Source organism: Sus scrofa, chromosome 14, assembly GCF_054392235.1.
Source record: "Sus scrofa isolate SSC_HxYL_T2T_F1_AM1 chromosome 14, Sscrofa_HxYL_maternal_Yorkshire_Landrace_v2.0, whole genome shotgun sequence".
In the NCBI taxonomy this organism is placed as follows: domain Eukaryota; kingdom Metazoa; phylum Chordata; class Mammalia; order Artiodactyla; family Suidae; genus Sus; species Sus scrofa.
In genome coordinates, this window is record NC_139396.1 from 35,106,873 (window position 1) to 35,134,397 (window position 27,525).

At 53.2% G+C, this 27,525-nt stretch overlaps 1 protein-coding gene across 4 annotated transcripts; it reads right to left on the bottom strand.

The window, feature by feature from the left end:
- Window positions 1-2,823: 2,823 nt before the first annotated feature.
- SOX7 (SRY-box transcription factor 7) lies at window positions 2,824-19,954 on the bottom strand. Of its 4 annotated transcripts, XR_014828468.1 has the most exons (4): window positions 19,639-19,954; window positions 14,542-15,879; window positions 11,948-12,065; window positions 2,824-5,228 (listed from the first exon to the last, which is right to left on the bottom strand). XR_014828468.1 is itself a non-coding variant. In XM_003359052.5 (2 exons), exons 1-2 carry the CDS (start codon window positions 19,874-19,876, stop codon window positions 14,948-14,950), a joined length of 1,170 nt encoding a protein of 389 aa, XP_003359100.1. In that variant the 5' UTR covers window positions 19,877-19,954; the 3' UTR covers window positions 13,128-14,947. The 4 variants fall into 4 exon arrangements, 1 of the variants encoding a protein (XP_003359100.1); XR_014828470.1 differs by lacking the exon at window positions 11,948-12,065; XR_014828469.1 differs by lacking the exon at window positions 2,824-5,228 and having other exon boundaries at window positions 10,089-12,065.
- Window positions 19,955-27,525: the final 7,571 nt, after the last annotated feature.

Sequence of the window (27,525 nt, forward strand, 5' to 3'; positions counted from 1 at the left end):
AACGAGCCTGACTAGTATCCATGAGAAGGAGGGTTTGATCCCTGGCCTCGCACAGTGGGTTAAGAATCTGGTGTTGCTGTGAGCTGTGGTGTAGGTCGCAGATGCTTGAATCCTGCTTGGCTGCGGCTGTGGCGTAGGCCGGCAGCTATAGTTCCGATTTGAACCTTAGCCTGGGAATTTCCATATACTTCAGGTGCAGCCCTTAAAAGGGGGGGGGGGTGCAAAAAAAAGAAAACTCTTCAAAAACTGAGCCTGTGAAAGGGCTGAGAGTGTCAACATGGGGATGAGCTCAGACCAGAGCCGATAAGGCCTCCACACGCAGCTTTGGCTGTTCCACGTTTGTCTCTGTGATGGTTGAGAGGCCTGGCTATGCACACTGGCCGCTGCCCCATTTGGGGAGCATTTGTAGAAGCCCTGGGATGTGCCAGGCACAGAGGAGACTGCAAAGAGAACACAATGAAGGTCATCTCGAACTTCATACCAAGTACCTACCCGGTGCCAAGCGCCATATTCATTATCCTCATTTTACAGACAAGGACACTGAGGTTCAGAGGAGTCAGAGAACGTAGCTGCTGTTCCTGTTGGAGTTCGAACCCAGGCCCCTCACACCTAATCCTAAGCATCCACCCTCCTCCCTAAATCAGCCTCACACTGATGTGACCCCTCCCTTTTAGGGAGGTGGATCTAGGGTGATACCCAGTTTACAGGGCACTGTGGGACTGAGGGTGGCTGCTCACAGGCACAGGTCATGGAGAGGTAGGAATCAGGCTGGAGGGACCAGGGACCCCACCCCCCCCACCAAGAGGCCTGGGACCCCCAAGGGCACAGAAGGGCAGGCCTCAGGGGCAGGAGGCTGGGAGAGGGGGTCAGGTAGGGCACCTGAGCAAGGGCCCCTTCTGGTGATGGTTAGAGGGGGTGGCAGTGGCAGTGTCAGAGGGCAGGACCCAGGGTTTGGCATGTCTGTGTAGGAGGGCAGACTAGGGGGACTCCCAGAATCCAAAGGGGATGGAGGGAGCGTGTCTTAAAGCTGTATTGACCCAGCAACCCTGTCGTTTTTTTCACTTGCTTGGGCAGCGAGGCGCCCTCCACCAAGCCAGTATGGTGCAGACCAGGGTTGGGAGGAGACCATGGAAAAGGGCCCTCGGTGTGAGGCTGGGATTTTGAAACGAGTCCCCAGGAGGGAGCCTCTGCCATCCCCAGAGGGGCAGAGACAGAAGGAAGCCAAAAGAAAAGCCTCAGTTTTTGAAGCGTTTTCAGAGCGAGACTTTGAGTCATTTGATGACAGCTGGGAATTTCAATCCACCGGCCCGCCCTGTGGGGGTCTCAGGAGCGCCGTTCTCCCGGCAGAACAGACAAGGCTCAAGGAAGCGAGGGGCTGACCTACCCCAGGCCTCACAGCCTCTGCCCCCTGTGCACACTTTCTCCCCCGGAGGCCGGAGACAGGAAGACCTTGTCCTGTGCAGTCACGGCGAGGCTGCAGAGGGGACATACACAGGAAAAGGCCACCCCAAAACCACTGGGCCCTTTCGGACAGAGCAGCCACCACCAGGCCTGGGGCACCCCCGGGCCTTTGCCCTCCTTCCCAGGAAGAGAGGTTTCCGCCCTGAGCAAGACGGCGCACGTCAGAGGCCGGCGGCAGCCCCGGGCCCAGGCCGGTTCCCAGCACTGGGGCGGCCGGGCCTCGCTGCTGACTCACTGCACAGCCCCAGACAAGTCACTTCCCCCCCGGGCGCCTGTGTGGCACTGCCAGTGGGCACCCTTGTGGCCTGCACCTGGGCAGGGGGGCGGGGGTGGTGACCCCGGAGAGCAGGGACACACAGTTTGAGAACTGATGTCCGGTGGCCAATAGAATCTACATTTAGCGAGTGAGGATGTGCCTCCTTTTTCTCCAGGACACAGGCTTCTGGAGAAAAAGCCCCACGCACTCGATGAGCAGTGGCCGTTTCCCCAGCAGAGAGTCTTGGGGCAGTGGTACTTCTGGAACAGCCCCCAGCTGATGGCCGAGACCCTGAAGGTCAGAGGTGTACACATTGGCGGTCAGCTGTGACGAGCAGAGAAACGCTGTCCAGTGGAGGAAGCGGGTCCTCCTTTGGGGACACACAGGGGAGAGGCTGCCCCAGCAGAACACGGGGCATTTCTGGGGTCTGGTAACGTAAGAACCAGAAAAATGTGGCTTCTAATTTTTTTTAAATTGTTTTTCTTTTTAGTGTCCCACCCACGGCATATGGAATTTCCTGGGCTGTGACTGGTCTATGCCAAAGCCACAGTAATGCCAGATCCAAGCCATATCTTCGACCCACGCCACAGCTCACGGCAACACTAGATCCTTCACCTACTGAGTGATGCCAGAGATGGGACCCGGATCCTCATGGAGGCTAGGGGGTTCCTAACCTGCTGAGCCACAGTGGGAACTCTAAAAAGTGGCTTCTAGAAGAGCCTATAAGAGAATGTTCCTCGCCTGTTCAGAGATGTGTGCTGCCGCAGAAACAGATTTGCACTTTTTTCAAAAGCGAGTTGACGAAACAATGTGATCCCAATATTCCAAAATAAAGCTTTAAAATGTGTGTGAGCACACATGTAAACCTAGGGGGAAAATCTAGAAGGAATACAACTGAAAATACAAATACATTAGACCTGGGAAATACATTAGACCTGGGAAAGATAACTTACCAAAGGGCTAAATGTACCTCCAAAAAGAACTTAGCATCCTCATAGAATTAGCAGCCAGCTCCTTCCTTTGATAAATCCTAACACTAATCGTTAGTGTCAGCCCCTGTATCTGTCCCATTGGAGTCAGCAGAGAACCAGCTATCCCAATGTCTCTTTTTTTTTTTTTTTTTTTGGCCACACCCACCCCATATGAAAGCTCCCGGGCCAGGGATTGAATCAGAGCCTCTGCTTTGACCTACGCCACAGCTGTGACAACGCCCTGTCTTTAACTCACTGCCCCACAGCAGGAACTCCCCCGTTGTCTTTTACATCAGGCCTTGAAAAGTCATGTTTACATGTGTGGCATGTGTATTTGTGTATGTATAAGTGTGTGCTATATGTGTGTGTACATGTGTACAATATGCACACATATGCAGTGTGTGTATGTAACATATTTTGCGTGCATGTTGTGTGTGTACTATCTATGTGTATAATATGTGTGTATAACATATATGTGTGTGTGTATCATCTCCCCACATGCAGCACAAAGTTTCTTCCTGGTCTGCTCGGATGGGGACAGTATTACAAATAGTTTTCATTCCTGGCGGATGGCCGGGGTGGGGTATGGACACAGGCTAGAAGGTGGCAGAGAGCCAGCGTGGAATTCAGTTTTTCCAGACCTCATCAAAAAGGCGACTGCATCAGGAATTTATACCTCACCACTAATCAGCTCCTGAGCTTCTGTTTATTACCATAATCTGGAAGGTCTTGCCATCAGCTAGTACCAGTTTGCAGGTAGAAAACTGAGTCCTAAAGAACTGAAGCGACTTGTCTAAGATCAAACCCAGAGCAGAGGGCGAACCAGGAAGTATTCGAGCCCTGAGTAGCTGTTCTATCAGCCAACAGATATTGACAGGACCCCTACTATGTGCCTGGCACGAGGTAGGCCACGTGGAATCAAAGATAAATAAGATGACTTTCCCAGATAAATATGTTCCCAGACTAGTGGGAGGACAGGAGTTTGAAAACCAAGATTGTGTCATCACACCCTCGGTACCGTGTGAAGGGGCTGTGGGAACAGACAGTCTTACTGGAGGGGGGATGGATGGAGGGTGTGTGTGGAAAAGGCTTTCTGAGAGGGAGGAAGATTCAAGCTGGGTCCTAAGACAGGAGTAGGATTCCACAGAGTGAAGGAGCTGGGAAGGGCATTCCAGCCTGAGGGAACAGCCTATGCAAAGTGCTGGGAGGGGGATGAGGAAACCAGTCCTGTTAGGAAATCTGCTGTGCCCAGAACACAGGGTGTGCTGTGGAGTGAGTCAGGGGGAGGAGGCTGGCCAGCAGAGCTGGGGCCTGAACATCCCTCGGAGAAGCCCAGGCTTCGCATTGCTGGTGGTACTGGCTAGGCAGGAGCATCCCCAAAAAGGTGACATTTTCAGACTTTATGGCACCTCCAGCCGGACTGGAGTGGGAGAGGCTCAGGGTATAGCCAAGTGACTGTGGTGAGGGCCTGGAGTGGACAGCAGTTGCAGGGGGTTGAAAGGGCAGAGTTGCGGTGTCCCTGGGGCCCATGGAAACCAGCCACAGCCTCCGTACCAGGTCCTGCCTGACAGGCAGGGTGCTCCCAGATGTCATGTTTACGTGAGGACCTGCCAGGCTCAGACCTCAGAGGTCTCTTGTCCCATCCTGTCTGGCCCAGCACCCTGGGGAGAGAGGTAGAGTGATCAGGTGATGTGGGCAAGGTGGGGCCGAGTTCCAAGGAGGTGGGGCCAGGGCCTGGTGACACACGGAAATGGGGCCGGCCAGGTGTCTGGGGGCCTTACACTGTGGCCTGGTGACAAGGCTGGGTGAAGCCCAGGACAGCCAAGGCAGGAAAGGATGCAGACATAGGAGGTGGTCAGAATCCGGATGTGGGAGCCATGCCTCCAGCACAGATGTGTTCCATCCAGAGTCACCCCGCCACTGCACCCTCCCCAGAGACCACTCCTGCGCTGAGGCCAGGAGCAGACAGGAAGGGGATTAGCCTCTCTTCCTTGCTCCTTTCCATGGGCTCAGAAAACCAGGGTATTCTAGCCCCTAGAAACTGTCCAGTCTGGCCTCCCAGTGGACTGAGCCCCAGAGAGGCAAAGTGACACAGCAGATGAGTGGCTGGGCCATCCCTGCAGAGCATAAAATGGAAAGGCCTCCGCCCCAATCCTCCTTCTGTCACCTGCCTCTCCTATCTCCAGGCCCCCATGACCAGGCGACCCCGGATCAGAGGACAGTACAGCCCAGGCAGCTCAGTGGCCCCATGCCGTTGGCTGGGCTGTGAGTGGTCTCGCAACCCAGAGAATTCCAGCCCTCCTCCCCACCGCCAGCCAGCCGTGCAGCCTCAGCTGGATGGGTGGATGCTCACCCTGGGCACAGCCGAGAGACAGCCATCCTCCTGGGCAGGGACCAGGGAAGGCAAGTTTGTCTCCTGCTCCATGAGCAGGGTCCCCATCTCTGCTTACCTGTGCTGGGACCTTACTTAGCCCTTTGCCCCACCTCAGCCTCAGCTTCACCTGCAGTCGTCCCTGCGCTGGGGTGGCAGCGATGGTCACCTGAAATACCAAATGCAACGGCACTTGGTAAAGAACAGCACCCCCAAATGTGAAGAGTGGAAGCGCTGCCTGTGCATCTTCAAGCACGTGCCCATGCAGTGTCTGTTAACACCCGTGCATGGGTGTTCTCCCAGGCAAGTGTGTGTTCACTGGTGCTGGGCATTCAACGCTCCCTCTGTGCACTGTTATTACTGAGAACCCGCCTCCCAATGCGGGTGGAGGGGGCCTTTACCAGGGACCTGGGAAGCAGGTCCAGGTGTGGGGAAGGAGGCACAGCCCCAGTTTGAGCCTCAGAGCAGGGGGCTTGAGGGAGACATAGTCCACGGTTGTGGGGGATGGGGGGTGCGCCTGGATGTCAGCAGCCTGGTGGGGCTCCTGGGTGGACACTGTGAGTCTGGGCAACCCCACTTCCCATCCCCGGGATGCTGGCCTTATTTCTTAACAATGTTCCCTGAGCAACCCCTGTCCCCTGCCTTGAGGTCCTATGCCCGAACCTCACCCCCAACCTGGAGTCCCAGGCATCCTAGCTCCCAAGGAGGAGACTGGGCCCCAGGGGTGGGATGGTGGGTGGGAAACCAGAGAGGACATTATGGGCAAGGAGAGCAGAGCCAGGGCAGGGTCAGTCAAGGTAACACTAAGTGAGTAGGTGCTGTCCTCCGGGCCCGCCCCGCTCCCTCCTCAGGGCTAGCCACTATCCCTGTAGTTCCCCGCGTTCTCCGTCGATCGTGACTGCTGCGAGGGAGGTGGTCAGACAGGGAGCAAGGCTCAGAAAGGGTCCAGGACTCACCCTGGCTGCACAGCCTGCCAGGGCAGCAGCTGGGTCCAGGCCAAGCCCCTGCCCCTCCGTCTGTGCCAACCTGGCGTCTCGCCTCCCAAGCCCACTGCCTTCTCACCTCTTCCCTCGACAACCACCAGGTGGGAGGGTGCATGGACTGATTGGGAATAAACTGACCGGTTTTTAGGCCCAAACTCCAGGCATGAGATCTGACAAACACTTAGAAAGGTTTGCAGTCACTGCCCGCCTTGGAAATGGTTGACTTTGGAGGAGGAAGGCTTCATTCTCTGGGGACTCGGCCGCTGAGGCCCCAAGACAGGCCTGAGTCCCTGGGCCTGGAGCCTGAGTGCTGTGAAGGTGGGGGCCTCTGGGCGGGCTGGGCCCCCCAGCCGTTTCCTGTGGCTGCTGCGGGACGGGGCGGGGGAGGAAGGCTCAGCCTGGGCGAGCTAATCTGGAGAAGTGATTTTCCTCCTCAGCCAGCCCCTCCCTGGGCTGGGCTCTGGGCGCGAAGGTGGCCCCGCCAGGGCTCCCAGGGAGGGGCCAGCTTATCAGGCAGGAAACACTGGGCTCAGGCCACATCCTCCTCCTCCTGGTCACAGCAGCTCCCATGGGCAGGAAAACACTCGGCCGCCAGGCTGCTCCTCCGCCCTCTCCAGGCCCCTCCTGCAGGCCTTCGCCCTCTGCTCCGTCCCCCAGCTGACCCAGGGGGCAGACTGCGGCCTGCTGTGGTGGCCTCCCCTGGAGTTCTGCCTGGGCACCCTGGCCTCCCAGCCCCTCGGCCCCCGCTGGACCACCTGCTGCCTTTCTGGGCGCCTGCACCTTGGTCACAGAGTAGGGCAGGCAAGGACAGCAGAAACAGGACAAAGGGGCCCTGGCTCCCAGAGACGCCTGGGTCCCTCTGTGCCGCTCCTGTCCCCAGAAGTGTTGGGCACCCTAGGGCCGTGTGCTGCCTCCCACCCAAGCACACTGGGGCTCAGATGCTCATCCCCAGCCTCCCTCTCCCGGGCCAGCACCCACCAAGAACAGCCTGGCTTCAAGAAGCTCAGGGGAGTTCCCGTCGTGGCGCAGTGGTTAACAAATCCGACTAGGAACCATGAGGTTGCGGGTTCGGTCCCTGCCCTTGCTCAGTGGGTTAACGATCCGGCGTTGCCGTGAGCTGTGGTGTAGGTTGCAGACGCGGCTCGGATCCTGCGTTGCTGTGGCTCTGGTGTAGGCCAGTGGCTACAGCTCCGATTCAACCCCTAGCCTGGGAACCTCCATATGCCCCGGGAGCGGCCCAAAGAAATAGCAAAAAAAGACAAAAAAAAAAAGAAGCTCAGGAAATGTCTTGGGCCTCCTTTCCCATCTGCTTTCCCAGGAACCCTTCCTCCCCTCATCACCCACATCCCTGTGCCTGTGCCACGAGCCCCTGTCCACGGCTAAGAACCCGGATTCAGCAACAGGGCCGTGGGAGGGGGCTCTCCCCCAGCCCTGTCCTGCCGTAGTTCTTGGCTGCTGAGGATGGCTGAGGGCTGGGTTCTGAGGGGAGGGGTCTCGCCCGATCCCTCCCCCTTGCGGCTCTGCAGGCAAGGCCCTTCAGCAGTCTCTACTCTGAGTTTCTTGCTCTCAGGCAAAGTCCCTGACCCCTCTGGGCCTCTGGTTCCTTTTTCATCAAATCTGGGGACTGACCACACCACGACAACAATTCCTTCCAGCACTGGCCTCCCTGATTTTCTTCAAGATCACAGAGCTGGGACCAGAGCTCCTTCCAGTACAAATGTAACTGCCTTGCTTACATGAGGACACCTGACCAACTCATGGTCATCAGAACAAATCACGTCCTTGTATATACTCTGTCTCGGGGATTTTAAGGATGTTACAGACTTTCCCTGACCTTTGCAGCACCCTGAGATGTGGGAGTTGATGTTTATATATTTCAGGGAAGGGACTAAAGAAAAAGAAAGTTATAGGGCTTGTTGGAATTGGAAGGGAGGCACTACAAAGTTCTCTTGGCTTCTCTGACACAGTGAGGACACAGCAGATACAGAGATCCAGGTTGAGACGCTTTTGGGCACCTGCCCTTGTGGCAGAACCAACACCCCACCCCCCACCCTACCCCTGCCAGTGGAAGTCAGCTGCATCTCTCAGGTCCTGTCATCAGAACCTCTGAGACACCATACCAGCTCCCTGAGGCCCCTGGAGCCTGCAAAGACACTTCAGTCCTCAGAATCCACAGACTTTTCCAGAATCCAGTGGAATATTTTTCTTGTTTTAAGGTCCACCACGAGTCCTAGACCTGTGTCTCCCCATGGCTCCTCAGAGGTATGGAAGGTGAGTAGCAGAGCCAGGGCACCAGCCTCTTTGCCCAGTGGTATGAACCTCTGAGAGATGTCTATACCCCATGCCTGCACATAGAACATTCCAGAAGTGCCCACAGAGTCCACTCTCCAACTCCTGGGTGATCCCCACGCAGTTTGTGTGATGGGACCTGCCCCATCCCTTCCCCTCCGGGGTCCCTTCGAACTTGATCCTCCAGTGTGGGGAAGCAGCCCTGAAGGAGGATCTGGAAGAAAACCCCACCCGCACTGGGGCCTCAACCCAGGCCCGTAATGAGGAGAGAAGGAGCACGACCGCCAGCCTGCAGGAGAGAACCCCCAGCAAGATGGGGACAAAGCATTTAAATCTCCCCAGTGACATCAAGTGCCATGGATTTAGCCTGAGCAGGAGGGATTTGGATGAAAAGGAGGAATTTTTGATGACAGAGCTCATTAAACCAGCTTGCAGAGAGAACACCCCTTTCTTGAGGGGACTCAAGTCAAACAGAAACTCATCTGCTGAGAACGGCTGGAATGCTGTCCTCAGTGGAGGCGGGGGTGTACCCTTAATGACCCACGGTCTCTGCGACCCCAGCTCAGCTCCAGACAAGGGACGAGAGGCTTCCCCCACAATCCTCTCTTGCACCTTCTGAGGTCCTTCCCCCTTATTTCTCCCAATCAGTCTCAGTGTGATAATTGCTCAACACGTGGCTCCAGTTTTTTAAGTGCGTACCAGCCCCCAGGCCTGAAAGAAAATTGTTTAAAGAGACCTGAAAACGACGATAGCTATTTTGTACATGTGTAGAAGGCCTTACGGTTTCTCAAGTGCCTCCAAATTCACTAACTCCCTCCTTGGATGAGAGCGATTTATCCACGTTCCAATCAAAATCCAGTGACGGGTGAGGTCTGGCTCTTGCAGACTCTCTCTAGGCGCCCTGTGAGTGCAGCCAGCCGCTGTGCACTCCAGGGGAGTCCAGGGGCCAATCTGGTCTCTGATAGGACCAATGGGAGAAGCCTTTCCCCCATGTAGTAAAGCGATGCTCAGGGAAGGACCTCCCATCTACAGCGGTGCTTGAGGAAAGGAATATCCCCAATGAGGCCAGTGGCAAGCACAGGACTGGTCCTCGGGAAGATGAGCCACCATGATGGGTGAAGCCCACTGAGCACCATCAGATTGGAGTCAATTACGAATAACCTTCGGGAGTTTTACTTCTTCCTGTGAGGAAAACTTTCATTCTGGGCATGGCGTGGAGCCTTTTTGGGCCTCAACTACCGGCCGAGACTCGCTGGGGAAGCCAACAAACAAGCATTCTGATCAAAAGCTATAAACTTGTTCACAGCTTAGACTCGTGATATCCCACTGGGAATCTAGCCAAGGACAGAAATAAGTAAATGTTCACTGCAGGCTTATTTATAATGGCCAAAAAAAAAAAAAAAAAAGTAAAAGTGCAGTGAAACAACTTAGTTATCTAATAGCCAGGGGATAATCAAGCAAATTAAATCACATTAATGCACTGAAGTACTGTGCTGCCATCAAAAATGATAAATATGAAGACAGATACCAATGTGGCAAAATTCTATAACAGGATGTTGAAAAAATAAAGCCAAATACCAATGATATCTACATCTTGAACCCATGAATACAAGACGAGGGAGTTCAGTATACAAAAATGAGTAGGTTGAAAATAGTTGTGTCAAGGTCATGGAATGGCTCATTTTTCTTTTTTCCTAAATTATTGTCATATTGATTTTTCAATTGCGCTGAAAACACTCTTTGCGGAAGAAGGAAAGTTTAATGACATAGGAAGTGTTTATTTAATATTGATGAATAAAAACGTAGATGATGAAAGATATGTGTATATGTAGAGCTAGACAAACAAAAAAGATAAGGTGGATATATGTAAAGATTTAACAGTAATGTCTCTAAGTTGTTGACAATAGATAGCTTATTTTTTTCTCTGTGACGTTAAGTTTTTCCTAAATTTTCTACAAAGACCGTGTCTCTTTTGAGAATTAAAATATCAATAGATGATAGATCGACAGAATGATGATAGATAGTGAATGGAAAGATGATCGATGAGTAGGTGAGGTGGTTGGATAGATTGGTAGGGAGGTGGGTGGACGGTTGGATGGATGGATGGATGGATAATAGATAATGTCTCTTTCTTTTCTTTCCTTCTCCCTCCCTCCCTTCCTCCTTCCTTCCTTCCTTCTAAATCCCTTTCACTGGGATGAAATCAACAGCACAGCCTTTTTGAAAGGAAAGGTAGGCAATTACGAAAGCTACAAATCATCCCCCCGAAGCACTATTCTGCTGCTCCAGGAGGCGACAGGAGTGAAGATCCTCTGGTCCCCAGTGCCCATCCCCTGACCTGTTTACTCCAGGCTACACGGTAGCAGGACACTGCGAACAGCCGTAGCTGCATCACATGCAGACTCAGAGCACTGAGAACTGCACGCACAAGAGTTCCAGGGTCTGGGTTTCCAGAGAAATAAGTAAGAAGATTAGGGACCAGATTGCTTCAGGTCTTTAACACCAGAACTAACTGGAATACCTACCAGACGGCTCACATATTTACTCTATCCATTTATTCGTTCATGTATCTGTGGAGCTGCTACCCTGTGTCTGCAGCGCTGGGGAAGATGAGCAGATGGACGGCACCAACGCCAACTGTAACGCCAGATCTGTTCAAGTCCTGTGGGAGCTCAGGAGGAGAGTGACCCATCCCCCTCTCGGCGCACGGGTGGGGACATCTGAGCCAGGTTTGGACAGTGAGTGGGATGTCATCAGACAAGTGATTGGGAGTGAGGATCTCCCTGATTGGGGAATAGTGCCGTGAAAAGCACAGAAGCTTGGGGAAGGAGAACATTTTCAGAGAACAACGGGCTTTCTGAGCAGGAGGTACACCGTGGGGGAGGGGCGGGGGGGCTGGCCCTGTGAACACAGTACCAGGGGCCCTCCCAGGACCCTGGATGAGTGGGGTAGATGTTAAACCACCTCCGCACTCACCCCGTATGTGGGGGTGGGGGTGGGGGGGCGATGTATAGGCACTGAAGAATCTTAAGGAAAAATTGTGAAATGGTAACATCTATGTTTTAGAAAAACAGCTCACAACTGTGCACACCCACTAAATCTTATCCACCAAAGCCAAAAGCCCTCTTGTCACCAGGCGCAGCTGGGTCCCAGGATGGGCAGCTAAAACTCTAAAACACACCTGGCTTCTGGGCACAACTGTTTCACTGAGAGCCGAGCAAAAGCAAGAAAGCAGCCCTGTCGCCTGCCTGTTTCCTGCCTCCCAGAGGCAGGGACACCACCCCGCCCCCACCGTTGGGGCTGGAATGAAACACGCCCACCTGGCAACGCCCAGGGTGGGAGGGACACAGACAGACAGACACGGCCAGGAGATGCTGCAGGACAATCCCTCCAGTCAGCTGATGACCCTACAGATGGCCACCGTCAGCTGGCCACGATGGTGGGCCTGGGCAGCAAGGAATTCGGGTTTCCTCTAAGGCTGGCCCTGTCATTTCCTCCTCATCCATCCTCTTTCCCTGGGCTGTGAGAAGCACGGGTGGGCCACATGGAATCCCGTGCCTGGGGAAGCGCTGCAAAAAGCTGAGAGGCTGTCCACTGACGCTGCTGGCAAACGCACCTGAAGCCTCAACCTCCTCCGGTCCAGTGGGGTGAGCTACACGGAGTCACCCCTCACTCTGGGCCTCAGTGTCCCTGGCTGTGCGATGGGGTGGAGGGCCGACAGGCCCCACCTGGGGCTGTGGATGAGAAACACCATAAAACTTGCTGTACATCTCCTGACATCTATAAAGTGCTATTAAAGTAATAATTGGAGATTATGATCCAATTTGCAGGATGAACGTCTGCCCATCCGGGCCCTCCCAAGACCCACTCCTTGGCCCAGAGGCCCTGGTAGAACACAAGGCTACTCTTGACTAAGACAAGTTACAACTGCTTCCTCACGAAGAGAAGCCAGACACGGTGACCCGCCTGGGGACTGAGTAATCATCCGTTTTTTCCAGGCACTTTTTGGCTGGAGTTTTCACCCTAAACCTCACAAGATGTTACATCCTTTAATTACCCATCCTCCTGCTCCCCGCTCCTCTCCGCAACATTCCATGGAGTTTTGAGAGCCCATGGGTCTTGTCATACCACATCCAAAAATGCCTAGTAAAGAGGCCGATCTAAGTAGCCTTAATGGTAGATGCAAACGATTACATCTAGAACAGATAAGCAGTGAGGTCCGACTGTGCAGCACAGGGAACTCTGTTCAGTCTCTTCGGACGGAACATGATGGAAGACAGCATGAGAAAAGAATGTACATACATATATATGTATGACCGCGTCACTATGCTATACAGCCCAAAGTGGTACAACACCGTAAATCAACTATATTCTAATAAAAATAATGTTTAAAAAGATTACTTCAAAAAGAAGGAAACCCCACGGTAGCCTTAAGAAAGCAAATAATTGGGCATGACCTCCCATCTTCAGACAGCCAAATAACCACCTCCTCCCACTTTACAAGTGTGGAGTCATCCCTCCTGAGGAGAAAACTGTTTTGCAAGCAGGCTATGAGTCTGTCTTTTCTTTCGGTATCAGGGACAGCAACACTGTTTCTCATCTGTCAAATCAGGCTTTATCTTTTCACCAGAACGCATAACATACCAATCAACCACTCCTTCAAGATAGCATTTTCAAATAAAAAAGGTGATGGAGAAAACATTTTGACCAATATGGGCAGGAGCACTGGGCATTATAGCTATGCCTCACTTGAAACGTTTTCTTTCTGCAAAACTATATTTCAAACAACAGAATGGTCACGGTACAAAAATGTTTATTTAAATTAAATATTTTAGACAAATCAATATCTACAACCGTTCCAAAGCACGTGTGGTTCTTATAGAAAAAAATGGAACAGTTTAGCTTAATGTCTGTGATAATGTTTTACAAGATTATTAATACGCATTCTGGACTGCACCAATCATATTGTCCATGACTTACTATTTATTACCAAATGTCATATACAGTGATAGCATGAGGATTAATCATATCTTATAAGAGATTTTACAAGAGGTCTCCTTGGAAGGGGAAAAAAAAAGGATCTTTCAACAATACAAAATATAAGGTGAAAATAATAGGAGAATATATAAAACACATATTTCATACAGGCAATAATATGCTGGAATCAAAAGACAAACAACTGTCTTTTAGCTCACTGATAGGCATGTCCCTTCAAAGAAGGTTTCGGGGAAGGATGGAAATGTTTGGGGTTGGGGGTCAGGGCTCAGAAACATTTTCTGAATCACAGTGCATCTCTGTTTGGGGGAAGTAAGTATAATAAAGGGGAAGTTAATTTGATGTGTTGGCCAAAGATGTTACCTGAAGAACCAGCTGGCTGGGAGGAAAGGACAAGTTCCCATTTCTGCCACAGGAATCATGCCTGGGATTTTTAAGTCAAGGGATCTTTGAACTAGTGGCAAATTCAGGAGTGGAGGAAGAGCGGGGAAGCAGAGAAAAAAGAAATTCCAGGAAAGGGAGATGGAGACAGTGGGAAGATCCTTTTGCATTTGCAGAAGGGAGAGTGCAGTGAAATCAACACATCCAGGTTGAAGGAAAGATGCTGCTCTGCTAAACTTCTTTTCCAGTTTCCTGCTCTTTGGGTCGTTAGTAACAGAGGGTTGATGAGAAGATGCCAAGGTCAGCAAGAGTATCTGATTCAGGCTATACATGAAGGTGTGTGTGTTGTGTGGGTCTCACACACACTGACTGCATATATCCAGGCTGTATATATTCTCTTGAAATGTGTGTGTTATGAAAAAGAACTTATCTAAAAAATATTTTTTTTAAAAACAGCTTGAATTCAAACTCATTTTCAGTGCTGCAGTTGATGTCAGTGGTTAATTTCCCAAATCAAGATGAGTGTTTATTCTCAAACTGGAACAGTGTCCTTCTGGAAGACTGTGATCATGTTAGAAAACTAGGATCAAGTGCAACAAGCCTGGTGTCCTTGAGCTGTTTGGCGGGGGGGGGGGGGGGGGGTTGCATATCACTGAGCACACTGAGTGAGGCAAACTTCATTTTCCTTTGCCTGCCTTGAGAGAATCCTAAATCAGAAAACCCTAGTCGTCCAATCCGTCCCTCACTTTACAGGTGGGAAGACGCTGAATAGGAGAGGCAGCGAGTTGGCTTTCACTAGCCTCTGAGGATCCCAGATCCCAGGGCTCTCCTCACCTGCATGAACCGAAAGTCAAGGACGGCTGTACCCCTGCGGCTGTGTCAGAAGCATGAGAGGTGCCAGTGGCTGCTGCGGTTCCCCTGAATCTGTTTCCGGGATGAGGGCTGGGAGGAGAGGTCAGTGAAAATCCTACCGGGGAAACGGCATGTTTCAGCAACGACCGTGCCTTATTCCCAGGGTGCGGCCAGTGGAAACTCATTTGAAGGAATATACCCAAAATGCAGGCTGTAGGGGGCGGGGCGGGCGGGGAAGGGGCGGAGGGGCCCTGGGATCCGCAGAGCCGGTGCGCCGCCTGCAGTGCAGACCTGCCCACCCCGGGGCGCTGCGCATCCGCTTCGCTCGCTTGGCTAGGTGGGAAGCACCGGCGGCGGCCAGGCAGGACCGGACGGGCCGCCCCGGGCTCTACGACACGCTGTAGCTGTTGTAGTACGTGGCCGTGGCGTCAGCCAGCACCGAGATGAGGCTGGTCTCTGTGGGGCCTGATGGTGTCACCTGAGAGACCGGGGCCTGCCCACTGAGGGCCCCGGCGCCGGCGGCAGAGTCTGGGTGGCCAGGAGTGTTCAAGTACTGGTCGAACTCATTGCGATCCATGTCCTCCAGAAGTTCCACCTGGCTCAGCTGATCCAGGGCGTCAAAGCCGGGGTGCTCCGGAGGCGGGGAGAGCTGGCCCAGGTGGGCGTGGAGGTTGGAGTGGAGAGGGGGGTAGGTGGCAGGGGAGTAATAGGCAGGGGACGGCGGACAGCCGGGCACGGTGGACATCATCGAGACGCCCGAGGACTGGCCGAGAGCCAAGGAGCCCAGAGGGTGGCCGCAGTGGAGGGGGCTGGGGGCGTACTCCGGGGAGTAGGGGGGCCCGGGCAGGTGTGGGATGCGGCGGGAGTGCGCATGCTCCTCCTGGCAGGGGGAGGAGAAGAAGGTCTGCTCTGGCTCCAGCACGTCCAGGGGCGACATCTCCGGTGGGGTAGGCAGCCCGTAGGGGTACGTGTCCACGCTGCCCGGGGTGCCGCCGCCTCCGCTGCCACCGGCCGGGCCCTCGTGGAAACAGCCGCGCAGGCCAGGCAGCGCGGAGCCAGGGGAGTACTCACCCCGGTCCTCCTTCTCCCCCGGCGCCCCCCGGCCGCCGCTCCGCTTTTCAGGCAGGGCGTTCTGGTCGCGGGAGAGCGAGCTGAGCAGGAAGCCGGGGTCCACTCGCTTGCACAGGCGCTTGGCCTGCTTCTTCCTGCGCGGCCGGTACTTGTAGTTGGGGTAGTCCTGCATGTGCTGCAGGCGCAGCCGCTCCGCCTCGTCCACGTAAGGCCTCTTCTGGGACAGCGTCAGCGCCTTCCACGACTTTCCTGCTCACACAAGTCAGAGAAGGCCATGTTCAGCGTCGGCGCGGCTCGGGGCGGCGGGTGCACCTGTCTCCGACCCGGGCCTCGGAGCATCCCACGCGCACGCGCCGCCTCGGTCCCCAGGCCCCCGCGGGGTACCCCTTCTCCATACAGGACGACCCGCACTCCTCGCTCCTCTTCCTAGCCCACATCCTGTGCACACAGTGAGGCCAAATCAAACTCTCTGTCTTGCGGGTTCCAAAGCACTCTCGTCACCTACACACACGGTCCCCCGCACCTCTCCTATCAAAGCCACAGATATTAAGAACGTGAAAATAGAGTAGGATGCACAGTGAAAGGCCTGCCCTACCCAATGTCAGCTGCAGGACAAAAATATGTAACAACTACAAAGCTGATTTGGGCTCCCTTTACCCTTTGAGGGTCAGTTCTAATCATCCACACATTTTAATGAAAATTCTGGCTTCCTTGGTTATCACTGCCTCTCAGGAAATGATACTATTAATACTTATTTGTGGCATAAGTTTCACAGGCCTTGTGAGGGCACGCAGGCTTAGTCAATAGTTTCACAGATGGACATAAATTACAAGATCGGAGGATTATCCCTTATATCTGAAGGTCAAATATGACCCTACTGTGTGAAGACTTCACTGAGGCCAAAATGCTAGCATCTGCCCACAACACATGCACACGTACACAAGCTATGGCTTCCAGCTGTCTGCTTAGGACCTGTGACCATAGCAGGGGACACCTACTCAGCCCACTGATTCTCCATTCAGAAGCAAATCCCTTACCTTCCCTTACTATAAAATAGACTCTGAGGCTCCCCAACTCAAAACTCTCCTGAAGAAACAGTCCACGCATGTATTCCCCTGGTGCAAAAATGTTGGTCTCACTTGTATTTTCTGTTCATCCTTACTTTTTCGTGTGCTCTTCTGTAAATCGTCTTAGTGTCTCTTCCCCTCTCAAAGTACACTGCACATCCTTCTGGCTGCAGGTTTTCTGAAGGACACTTCTGGACCCCTTAGGTTGTTACTTCCTAGGGTGGGATCGGCTTTCCACAGCTTGACACGTTTACCCACGACTCTACTCTACCCTACTCCCTTGCTAAACCCTGGAAGGAAAGGACCCACACCTCCCACCCAGAGCACTTAGCAAAGGGCGGCCCTGGATGTCCGTGCTGGCTGGCCCTCCATGCAAGATCCACAGAGGGGGCTGGAAGAGGGCAGTTTTTTAAGGTGTTCGACCATTGGGATGAGACTTTATAACTATTTTGAGTGTTGTCAATTAATACAATTAGCTCTCACTTAAAAAGGCAACTTGAAAAGTGTCCGGAACTCTGGATTTGGGGTTGGTCAGCAGTTTCCAGCCTGTGCTGAGGTCAAAAAGTCGCAGCAAGAGGCCTAAGATCCAGACGCCCCCCACACCCTACCCATGGACAGGGTATAAAATGTGACTCCAGTTTCTAAGTGTTCCTGGATATTCATAAAATATGGGTTCATTTTATTTTATTTTATTTTGTCTTTTTAGGTCCACACCCGTAGCATATGGAGGATCCTAGGCTAGGGGCTGACTCGGAGATGTAGATACTGGCCTACACCACAGCCACAGCAACGCAGAATCTGAGCCAAGTCTGCCACCTACACCACAGCTCAGGGCAACGCCGGATCCTTAACCCACTAAGCAAGGCCAGGGATCAAACCTGCATCCTCATGGAGGCTAGGCAGATTCTTTTCTCCTGAGCCACGACGGGAACTCCTAGGTTCATTTTTAAAAACCACTAAATGCATAACTGTCTTTATGTGCTTTCTCATCCATCATATACTAAAAAATACTGGTGCTACTGAGTGAAGTTTTTAATGTTAAAGATTGGAGGGCTCAAAGTCAAAAAACACTTGGACTCTCACATTCAGCCCTTTCCCTTTCCTAAGTCAGAAAGGAAGGGTTGGGCAAGAGATCCCGGGGGTGGAAGTGGATCACCCTGCTGCCCTTCTATTAGCAGGTGTAGAAAGTCTACATTTTGCAAAGCAACACCCTGTTGGTTTCCCTTGCCCAGTGCCAGGGGCTGTGTGGTTAAGCAGGAAGGAATTAGTGTCTTTTCTGCAAAATGCACTGTAACCTCTGGAAGCCTAAGTGCCAACTGCCAACCGGGATCAGCTCACAGGAGGCATCTGTCGCCCAAGTCCCTTTGCCTGTCCTTTCTCTGGGAGCAGGCAGCCTCAATCCCACAAGGCTCCCCAACCTGAGTTCTCCCAACCCTGGCCTGGGTCCGCTCTCTCCTGGTCACAAGAGCTGCACTTGGCCAACAGGCAGGGGACCTGGGACACACTAAACAAACTTTCAGTAGCCCACACATTAAAAAGTATTTTCATTTCTTTAGAAATCTGAAGAAAAGCATGAGCTTTTTGTTTGAAGAAACCGTTTTATTATTGTATATGTTAATATGTTTGTCTCAAGTCTAAAGTATAATTTTAAACATTTTATAAAGTATATTTTAAAATATTTTTAGAGTATAAAGTATAAATAAAATATGACTTTAAATATTTTTTATGTGGGAAGGGGCTGCCTAAGACACCAGCCCACTAATTGGTCCTGGGTGCAGCTAGCCAGGGGCCTGGTCCATGGGTAGGAGGCTCTTGGAAACCCACACCCCATCAGCTCTGAAAGGGCCTCCACCCGCAGGAGGGCCTGTGGATTTAGCCAGTACAAAGATGAGTGTCAGCTGTCACTCCACAGATCTGGGGAAGGAGCCAGGAGCTCCAACGGAAAAAAGGGAAAAGGCTCCTTCGGTCTGGGCCGGGTGGGGTTGGAGAAGGCAGGCCAGCCTCGGGTGACCACGCACTATCCCTTCTCACAGGGCCTAGCGCCCACTGGGCACACAAAATGCTGTGAAAGGTTCCCATCGGTTAAAATGAATTAAAAAAATAGGTCGAATGGTGAAGAGGTTAGGAGTGGGGCAAAGGTGATTAGTGCTCAGCTCTGGACAAGGGAGAGAGAAGAAGGAAACCTCTGACACCGGCACTCGGGAACATCCTCTCTCCGCTCCGAGGCGACTGGATCGTCCCCATCCCCAGTCCCAAAGCTGGGGCTGGGACGGCACAGCAGCCCTCAGGAAGCGGTGGGGCTCCAGGACAGACCCTCACTGGCCGCCCTAAGCATGTGAGTCAAATTCCCTACACTCCTGAGACTGGAAATAGAGGCTCGAATCAAGGCTATTTTGCTGTTGGTTTAACAATTAAGTTGCAGCAGCATGCGTTCCCACAAGGTCTCTCTCAGGACCATTCGTTACCTCTGTTGATGTTACGACCTCCCTCTGTGATTATGCCCGCGGTGAGGTTTAGGGAATGATGGGTTTTCCCGCCCTGGTATTGCTAGCAAACGCTCGTTCCACCCGGCCCGGTGTTACTGTCCGGGCCTGTCCATGCGCGCGGGTCTTCGTCGCCGGGCCCCCCGGGCCGGGCTGCTACCCAGCTCCACTTGTGCCCCGGGGTCCCAGATTCGGCTCAGGTCCTCCCGAGGGGGTCTCCCAGGCCACCCAGGCGGGCCGCGCCGGTTCACTTTGGGCCGGGGCCAGGCGTCCCCGCTCGGAATCCCGGCCCCCGCGCGCACACCCACGCTCCCGCAGATGCCCAACCTGGCTGGCACGGCGCGCGCCCGCGCCCCTCGAGCGTACCCCGTCCCACCCCCGCCCCGCGCGCCCGCATGGCCTACAGCGGCCAGCCCCCAGTCCGCCGACCTCGGGGCGCGCCCCGTCCGCTCACTCACCCAGCATCTTGCTGAGTTCGGCGTTGTGCAAGTCCGGGTTCTGCACCGCCAGACGTTTCCTCTCGTCCTTGGCCCACACCATGAAGGCGTTCATGGGCCGCCGGATACGGCTCTCAGAGCCCTTGTCCCCCGGCGGGCGGGGGGCGGCCGGCGGCGACAGGCCGTCGGACAGCTCGGCTTCCAGGGCCGGGCACTCAAGCCCCTCGGGCCACGGGTAAGCTCCCAGCATTGAGGCCATGGCCGTGCGGGGGTCGCCTAGCTTGCGTCGTCAGGCCGGCGCTGACCGGGCCCTCGCACCGGTCGGGGCGTCCAACTTGGCCGGCAGCCGCGGCCCGGCCCCTTATTTATCAGCTTCGTGCGACCGCGTCCTCCAATGACTCTCGAAGGCGGCGCGGCCCCTCCCTCCGTTTCGGCGCGGGCCCCCTCCCTGCGTCCCGGGCCGCCGCGTCTCAGCTCCGACCTGCCGGGAGGCAAGGCAGGAGGGAGGGCCGCTTTCCCGTGTCCGCCCCCGGCCCGCCCCTCCGCCTCCCAGGTCCCTCCCGGAGATGCGCGCCTGGCCGCCCCCGGGCCGCCCCTCTTCGCGCCGGCTCCCCGCGCAGGTGCCACGGGCCGGGAAGCGAGCGCCGCCCGCAGTCACCGGGCCCGGGAGCGAGACCCGGACTCCAGACCCCTGTCCCGCCTGGACGAGGCCTCCCCGGGCCGGGTTCTGCCAGCTCCTTCCGCAGGCGGAATCGTACATACGGAGAACCGAAGCCAAACAGGTTTCGCTGGGAATCACCGAGCGAGAGGCTTTGACCATGAATTCCCCCAGAGCAGCCCGTGAGGCGTTCTTGCTAGAACACACCTACTGCTTTTCTAAAAGGACCCCCGGGCGGCGACAACCTGGCCCCCAAACAACTTGGGCAACCAGAGAGGCTGGCGAGGGCTGGGTCCCACGTCGGGATCTCCGCGGTGTCCACCCAAGGGCTTCCTCGACGCCCCGCAGCTCCCTGGCTCTCGGGAGGGCATGTCTGCGTCCCCAGTTCCCCCGTATTCACCATGCCATCTGATTTCTCTCTTCTTACACCCCTGCCTGCCCCGCACGCTGGTCTGTGGTGTCTCGGTCTCCCGCTTCCTTGCCTCAGAGCCCTTCTCTTCGCAATTCATTTCTCATTGTATTTTCCCCTCTGAACAGAAGGATCGGAGCAGAGTCAGTCAGGTACTCTCCTACCCGTGTCTCTAGGCCTTGGCACGACCTGGGAGCTCCCGAGTTCCCCTTCTAATGACACCCCCGGGTTCTGGGCCTGCCCTCAACTGGAAGGGCTCCAGCCTGGGAGCTCAGGGCAGTCGCTTGCAGACGCAGACCCCCTGCTCAGAGGACAGCTCTGTGTCAAGCCATTTCATGTGAATAGGGCTGTTCCCCTGGCTCTCACTTCATTGCGGGCACACAGCAGGCACTCAGGAAATGCTGAATAAGTGAATGAATAAGTGAGTGAGCAGATGCAGCTTAGACACACCCTACTGTATAAAACAGGGCACTTATAAGGCTTGACTAGATCATGGAATCCAACCCACAGATATCTATTGAGCACTGCCCATATGCAGGGCTCCACCAAAGAGACCCTGAAAGGAGGTAGCATTATAGGAGGAACGTGAGGTCTGGAGTCAGAACCTATCTTAAGTTTTGGGGTTACTTAGTGCATGACTCTGGGCAGGTCTGGCATCTCGCTAGGCTTTCTTTCCCAATCCCGAAATGAGGAAGATGGTAAGACTGATCTCGCAGGGCTTTATAGGAAAGCTCAAACTCTATACATGCCAGTTGATGCTACTACAACTCTACACATACAGTCAGGAAGATCTGGGCCCGGTTTTCAGGGTCCCACCTGCAGTAACTGAGTTCATAGGTGCCTCTTGGGCAACACGCCCTCTGGGACCGGCCCCACAGCAAAGACCCTGCAAGTGGATGAAGAAATGCACTTCGATGTTTTAAATCCCAAGTTTAACCTCTAGAGCCCCAGATGATGTTCATCCAAGAACAGCCTTTACCCATGAAATAGAGTGTGTAGTTTTCCTCTGTCTTCCAGCAGGTATCCCATAGCAGCGACCTAGGCCGTGGCCTTCACCCGCTGCTCTCGCTGGCGGAGACTGACCAGCGAAGGTCGCGGGGTGCGGGGCAGCGCTGGCTGGAAAATGGGTCCCGAGAGCCAGATGAGCATCTTGGAACCCGACGTGGAGTAGCGGAGCTGGCTGGCACTGGGGACCGGGCGGGAAGGGGTTGGTTTGTGGAGAGAACATGTCCGCGCTTTACGCGGACTTCCCTAACTCCCGGAAGCCTAGGTCGTTTCCCTCTGCCAGAAATTCCTTAAGGAAAATCCCCAGGCCAGAAAAGCTCCGGGAACCGTGAGGACCTAGGGCCGTGCCGGGCCAGGGGTGTGGCGCTTTGTGGCAGGGGAGAGAAGGGGATCCCCGCAGGGGGCTTTGCGCAGCAGCCCAGCACCCCTGCAACTACTCGACTCCGACCCTTTCTAACCCCTCCGCCGCTCCAGGGCGGGACGATGCTCGAAGAGGCCTCTAGGGACAGCGCCCCCTTGCCGGCTGCGGGCGTCCCCAAGGAGGACTGAGCCCAGGCACCACGTTAGGAAGTTGCACGGGCACCGGGGCGCGCAGAGCGGTAAAAGTGGATTCCAAAATCCGATGGCAAAGATGGAGAAAACAGCGGGGATTGGGGGCGGAGAGAATACGTGTTATAATTGTTGCCTCCAATAGTAATATCTTGCATTTAGTCTGGAGAGTGCACGCGAACCTGGGTTGTCCAGGACCCGGGCGCTTAACGCCACATCGCCCCCACAGGCACCGTCCCGGAAGAGAACCCAGGCTCTCTCACTCGCTCCATTCCTTTATTTCTTCGTTAATTTGCATCCACGCATTGATTCACTTGCGCAACTTGATGCAAGTGTGCCCTGGTGCTGGAGACGCTAATGGGTGCTGGGCGGCTGTGATCCTGCTGCCTCTTGGGCGCTCCACTTAGAGCTCAAGCATCCCCGAAGCCCGGAGCTCAGAGAGTTGAGCAAGAGGGACCCGGCTGGCATCTGACGCATCCCAGACGCCTGCTATGGCCAGCGCTGGGCCCAGGACCGCGGTCAGGTGATGGCAGAGGCTCACCGGTGAATTCGCCAACAACCGTCGGGTGGGTTCTTAGTCCCGCGGTGGGATGGATACCGGTTCCCAGCAGAGTCGGAACAGCAGGCCGGTGTGTGACGACTCAGGGGCACAGAGGACCTGCCTGCCCTCAGACTGAGACATTCTTCTGGTGTGTGTTGTGTGAACTCTGCTTTCTCAAGACGTTTTCTTTCTCTTTTCTTTTTCCTTTCCTCCCTCCTTCCCTTTCTACTCCTCCCCTCCTCGTTTCCCCCCTTCCTTTAGGTTGTAGTTTGAGGAACAGGGTTTCCAGGAACGCAGGATTTGAAGTGAGAAACCCTGAGCACTCAGTTGCTGCGAGTTATAGTTGGTGTGATAGTTATTCACATGATCTCAGCCTTGGCTTTTTTCACCAGTAAAATGAGGATAATACAAGATTACTGATATGATGTTTGTGAAAGTGCCTTCACAACACTTTCCCCTCAAGGAGCTTTCCTTTTCCTATTCCAGAGTAAGGAGTTTCGGTGACTCTTGGGGAAGGAGACAGAAAGCAAGAGGGCGGGCGCACATTCCCACTGGGACAGGCAGCCCTGGCACCCGGCACCGGAGCCCCGCCTGGACTAAACTCTGGGCAGCTGCACTGGCCTGGGGGAGCCCCGGTTTGCAGCCCTCCACTCTGAGACGATTTTGTGCATGGGTTTTGCTGGTTCTTTTTGTCCCTCACACCAGGCTGGAGGTTGAAATCCTCATCACCACCATCTTTGCTCACACTGATTTATCTGCACTTGGTTGACAGTTCTTGCAAAGGTCATTCCCGGCTCATCCTGGCTTCCATACAGCTCTGTGAATCGGCAGCCCAAGTTGTTGTACTAAGCCGCTTCCCAGATGAGGCAGGTGGCAGAGACCTGAACACACATCTTTTGCCCTCAGGCCTCTGCTCCCCCATTCTGGGGCTACCCCAGGTCAGCTCCCTGCTCTAACCAGAGCCCCTGGCCAGAGAGAAGAACTCCTAACCAGTTGCTGTGTCTCCCCTGCTTATAAGCCCTCTCCAGACCCATCACTCAAGTTCCACTGGACTTTGCCTCATCCAAAGGGCACTTGAAGTTCAAGGTAAGATGAAAAGTCAATGGGTAAGCCCTGTTGGCCACAGACAAGGTGCATGCTGGAAAGCCAAGAGACTGGCCCAGACCTGCCTGCTGCCCTTTCCCCATCTGGCCTGACATCCCTCCAAGAAGCAGAGTTCCTGTCTTTTAACCAACAGACATCTCTGCACAGTCATTTTGGAGAAACTCATCAAGGACTCTGATTAGAATAATTTGGGGGGATTAAACCACACAGCAGGGATTTCAGATATAGCTGGAGGCTTACCTGAGTGGACTGGAAGCAGCACAAAAGGACACCTGGACAGAGTCTCACGGCATCTTAGGTTTAGCAGATTTTTATAAGGGATGAGTGGGGAATGAATAGAGTTTTCAGATGACACTGCTCCTGAATGTGGGTAGTGTAGGCGCCCTGACAACATCAAAACCCTTTTGTGAGAGGAACTTAATAGTAACAAAACACCAGGGTAGAGAAACCCAAGCTTTCTTGGGGTTCCCCAGATCAGACTTTCTGGTTACTACAGGATGCCCCTCTACACATGAGCATGCATCTCACCATCAGTCATGTCTCTCAGTGAATGGAGGCCATGTGCCACTCCTGGCTGTGCACATCTGAGCAAGCTGCTTAGCCAGGGCACAGGGCAGAGAGGCTCGGGAGGCCCAGTGAACTGAAGACGGGCCCGGCCTGTACTGTGTGCAGGCCGAGGACAGTACTGAGGGAAGGCTTGGGAGCCGGTGATTTGCGTTTGTTTCCTCTGAGCGCTGAGGGCCAGGAGAGTTCTCAGCCAAGAACGAACCTTTTCTGCATGAATTTTCTCCACCCTGAACAGTAATCAGATTTCCTTCTGTAAGGGAGCATGTGCATAGGATCACCGCACTGAAATGATCTATATTTAATTGGTCAGAAGCTAAACTCAAATTTTAAGTGGAAAAACCAATGAACGACAGGACAAATTAACTGTTGGTTCAAGGAGGTATGTTTCCATCTCTTTCGTCTTACTGCCTCTTCTTTCCAAATGCCTAAGAGGAGGAAGAGAAACTGACTAGAAACTGCCTATAAATAATAGGGGATGGAAAAGATGTCTTTTCTGAGGCTGTGTGCACACACATCGGATGGTGAGCGATGCTGTGAGGCAGTGCTGATGGCGATCTCACTGTGGACAACTCTGTCATCAGCCAGCAATCCCTGGCGAGAAGGTGGGAGTGCTTCTTGTTTGTTTGCTTAGGAGATTGCTTTAACAGGTGGATTTCAAGCTACCATTATCTCCCTATTTTGTCTTTTTAATAAAATGTTCATTGGGGCGCAGCCTGCCCACAGAGAAGGATGCAGATGCTGCTGGGAGCAGAGCTCATACTGCAGAACAGGATGCTGCCAGGCTTAGGATTGTTTGGCTGAATAATTTGGGTGGCCTCTGGGGTCTAAGGGCTGTCCCTAATTGTTGGTAACTGGCCTTGGGGCAATTAGGCAGGTGGATAGTGGTCCAGAGTGTGAGATGCCATAAAAGAGGTGGTTGAGGGTGCAGATTTGTATTTGAAAAGTGCACTAGCAGGAGACTTGTTTATGGCTCTAGGAATCAGCTAGCCCTGGGAAAGGCAATCCTTCCAGAGTCAGCAAGGCTCCCAATGCCAAAGCACCAGCAGAGACAATAAAAGACATGGTTAATATATGCTCAGCTTTGATACTCCAGTACCTACAATAATGTGTTGCCTGTAATAGGCACTCAATGAGAAAGGAAAGGAGGACAGAAGGGAGCAGTGTACAGTGGGCTGGCTAGCTGGGCAGCCCGAGGGCTGATTTCAGTAGCCTCACTCCCCACAAGCGCTGAAGTGAGCTGCGCACAGCAACTCACGTGAAGAGACACCATTCAAGAGATTCTGGATTTACATTCAGAGAGTCGGAATGTCTCCCGGGCTTGGACGGCCCTTTATGAAGACTTCGCTGGGAAACACACCCCTCACTCAACCTATCCACTTTGACTACCTGTCTAAATTGGTCTTTGAACCATTCATCCTGCATTTCTGCTAACAGCTGACAGTGATTTGGTAAGAGTTGTGCTTTAGTTATCTATGGCTGTTTAATAAACTACCCCAAACGTAACAGTACAAGCAACCACTGCTATTATGCTCAGTGACTACGTGGGCTAGTGTTGGACCATGTACAGTGAGGGTATCTGTTTTATGATGTCTGAGGTCTCAGCTGGAAAGATATGAATGGTCAAGAGTAACTTGAATAGTCAGGAGCTGGAACCGTCTGGAAACTTCTTCATCCATATGTTTGATACCAAGGCTGGAATGACTCAAAGCCTGGGCTAAGCTGAAACTATTAACTGGAGTGTCTATCCATGGCTTTTCCGTATTATTTTGGCTTCCTTTAAGCATGGTAGCTTCAGAATAGGTTGATTTCTTACAAGTCAGCTCAGCTCCAAGAACTGAGGGTTCAGACAAGGCAAAAGCTGCATGTTATTTTATGATTTAGGCTCAGAAATCACATGGCATCACCTCTGACCAAGATGCTGTTGGTCAAAGCAGTCACAAGCCTGACCAGATTCCAGGGATGGAAACGTGGATCCCCAGTTCTCAATATACAAAGTGTCAAGTGTGGCCATGTCTTCAAACCACCATGAGGGGTATGTCTGATGGTGGTGGTGAGACCACCAGAGGTCTAAAACTGACAAGTAACTAAGTAACTCATAACAGTACTCCTTCCCATCCCAAGGCCAATGTCAAGGGAAAGAAGTGTTCCCCTCTTCTTCATATCTTATACATTGGTCTTTGAACCATTCACCCTGCATTTCTGCTAACAGCTGACAGTGATTAGGTAAGAGTTGTGCTTTAGTTATCTATGGCTGTTTAATAAACTTATGTTTAATATACATATTTATACATCTTACACATACATATTATCCAATGCCATTCCTTCAAAAGGGTTTTCAAAGCTCTCCCAAAGAAAGAAATAGAAATGGAGTAACAGTAATTTCATTCTTATCCTCATTTTGTAGATGGGGAACTGTGGCCCATTGAAATGAAATGACAGCTAGTGGGGAGTTCCTTTGTAGTGCACTGGGTTAAGGATCCAGCATTGTCACTGCATGGCTCAGGTCACTGCCATGGCAGAGGTTCGATCCCTGACCTGGGTACTTCTACATGCTGTGGGTATGGCTACAAACAAGCACAAACAAAACAAAAGCAAATGACAGCTCGTGGGTGGCTGAACTGGTAAAATGACTCATTCCAAGGCTCTCTGAGGGACACATGTGCATTGCTTAATTCTCCACAAGATACAGGGCTCGAATGAAATGAAGCTGAGTCCAAATAATATTACTTAAGAAAGTAAGCTTTGAAATTATAGAAACTTCCATTTTTGCCCATGATGGAGAAACAGGGATCAGATTTGTCTTCATAGCTCAAACCACTACAAAACTAGAAGAAAAAAGTTTTCAGACATTGTACACAGTGCAAGACAATAATCCTAGAAAAGAGAAACAAACAAGGTGAACCCAATAAGTTCCCATGCTCAGTGTCCGGACAAAGTTTCCAGGCCACAGCACAGGGAATGGAAACTAAAACAGAGAGAGACCAGTGATCTTGCTGTGTTGAGGAGGCAGTGTTCCAAGTTCAGGGAGGACAAAGCAAAGAAGGATCCTTAGAGATTTGCAGAAGGGGCTCCTCG

Bases quoted from the DNA above. Each gene is read 5' to 3' on its own strand.
- SOX7 (XM_003359052.5), bottom strand. From the start codon at position 19,876: ATGGCCTCAATGCTGGGAGCTTACCCGTGGCCCGAGGGGCTTGAGTGC. The intron at 15,880-19,638 runs GTGAGTGAGCGG...TTGTGTGAGCAG, and splicing joins CGAACTCAGCAAGATGCTGG to GAAAGTCGTGGAAGGCGCTG.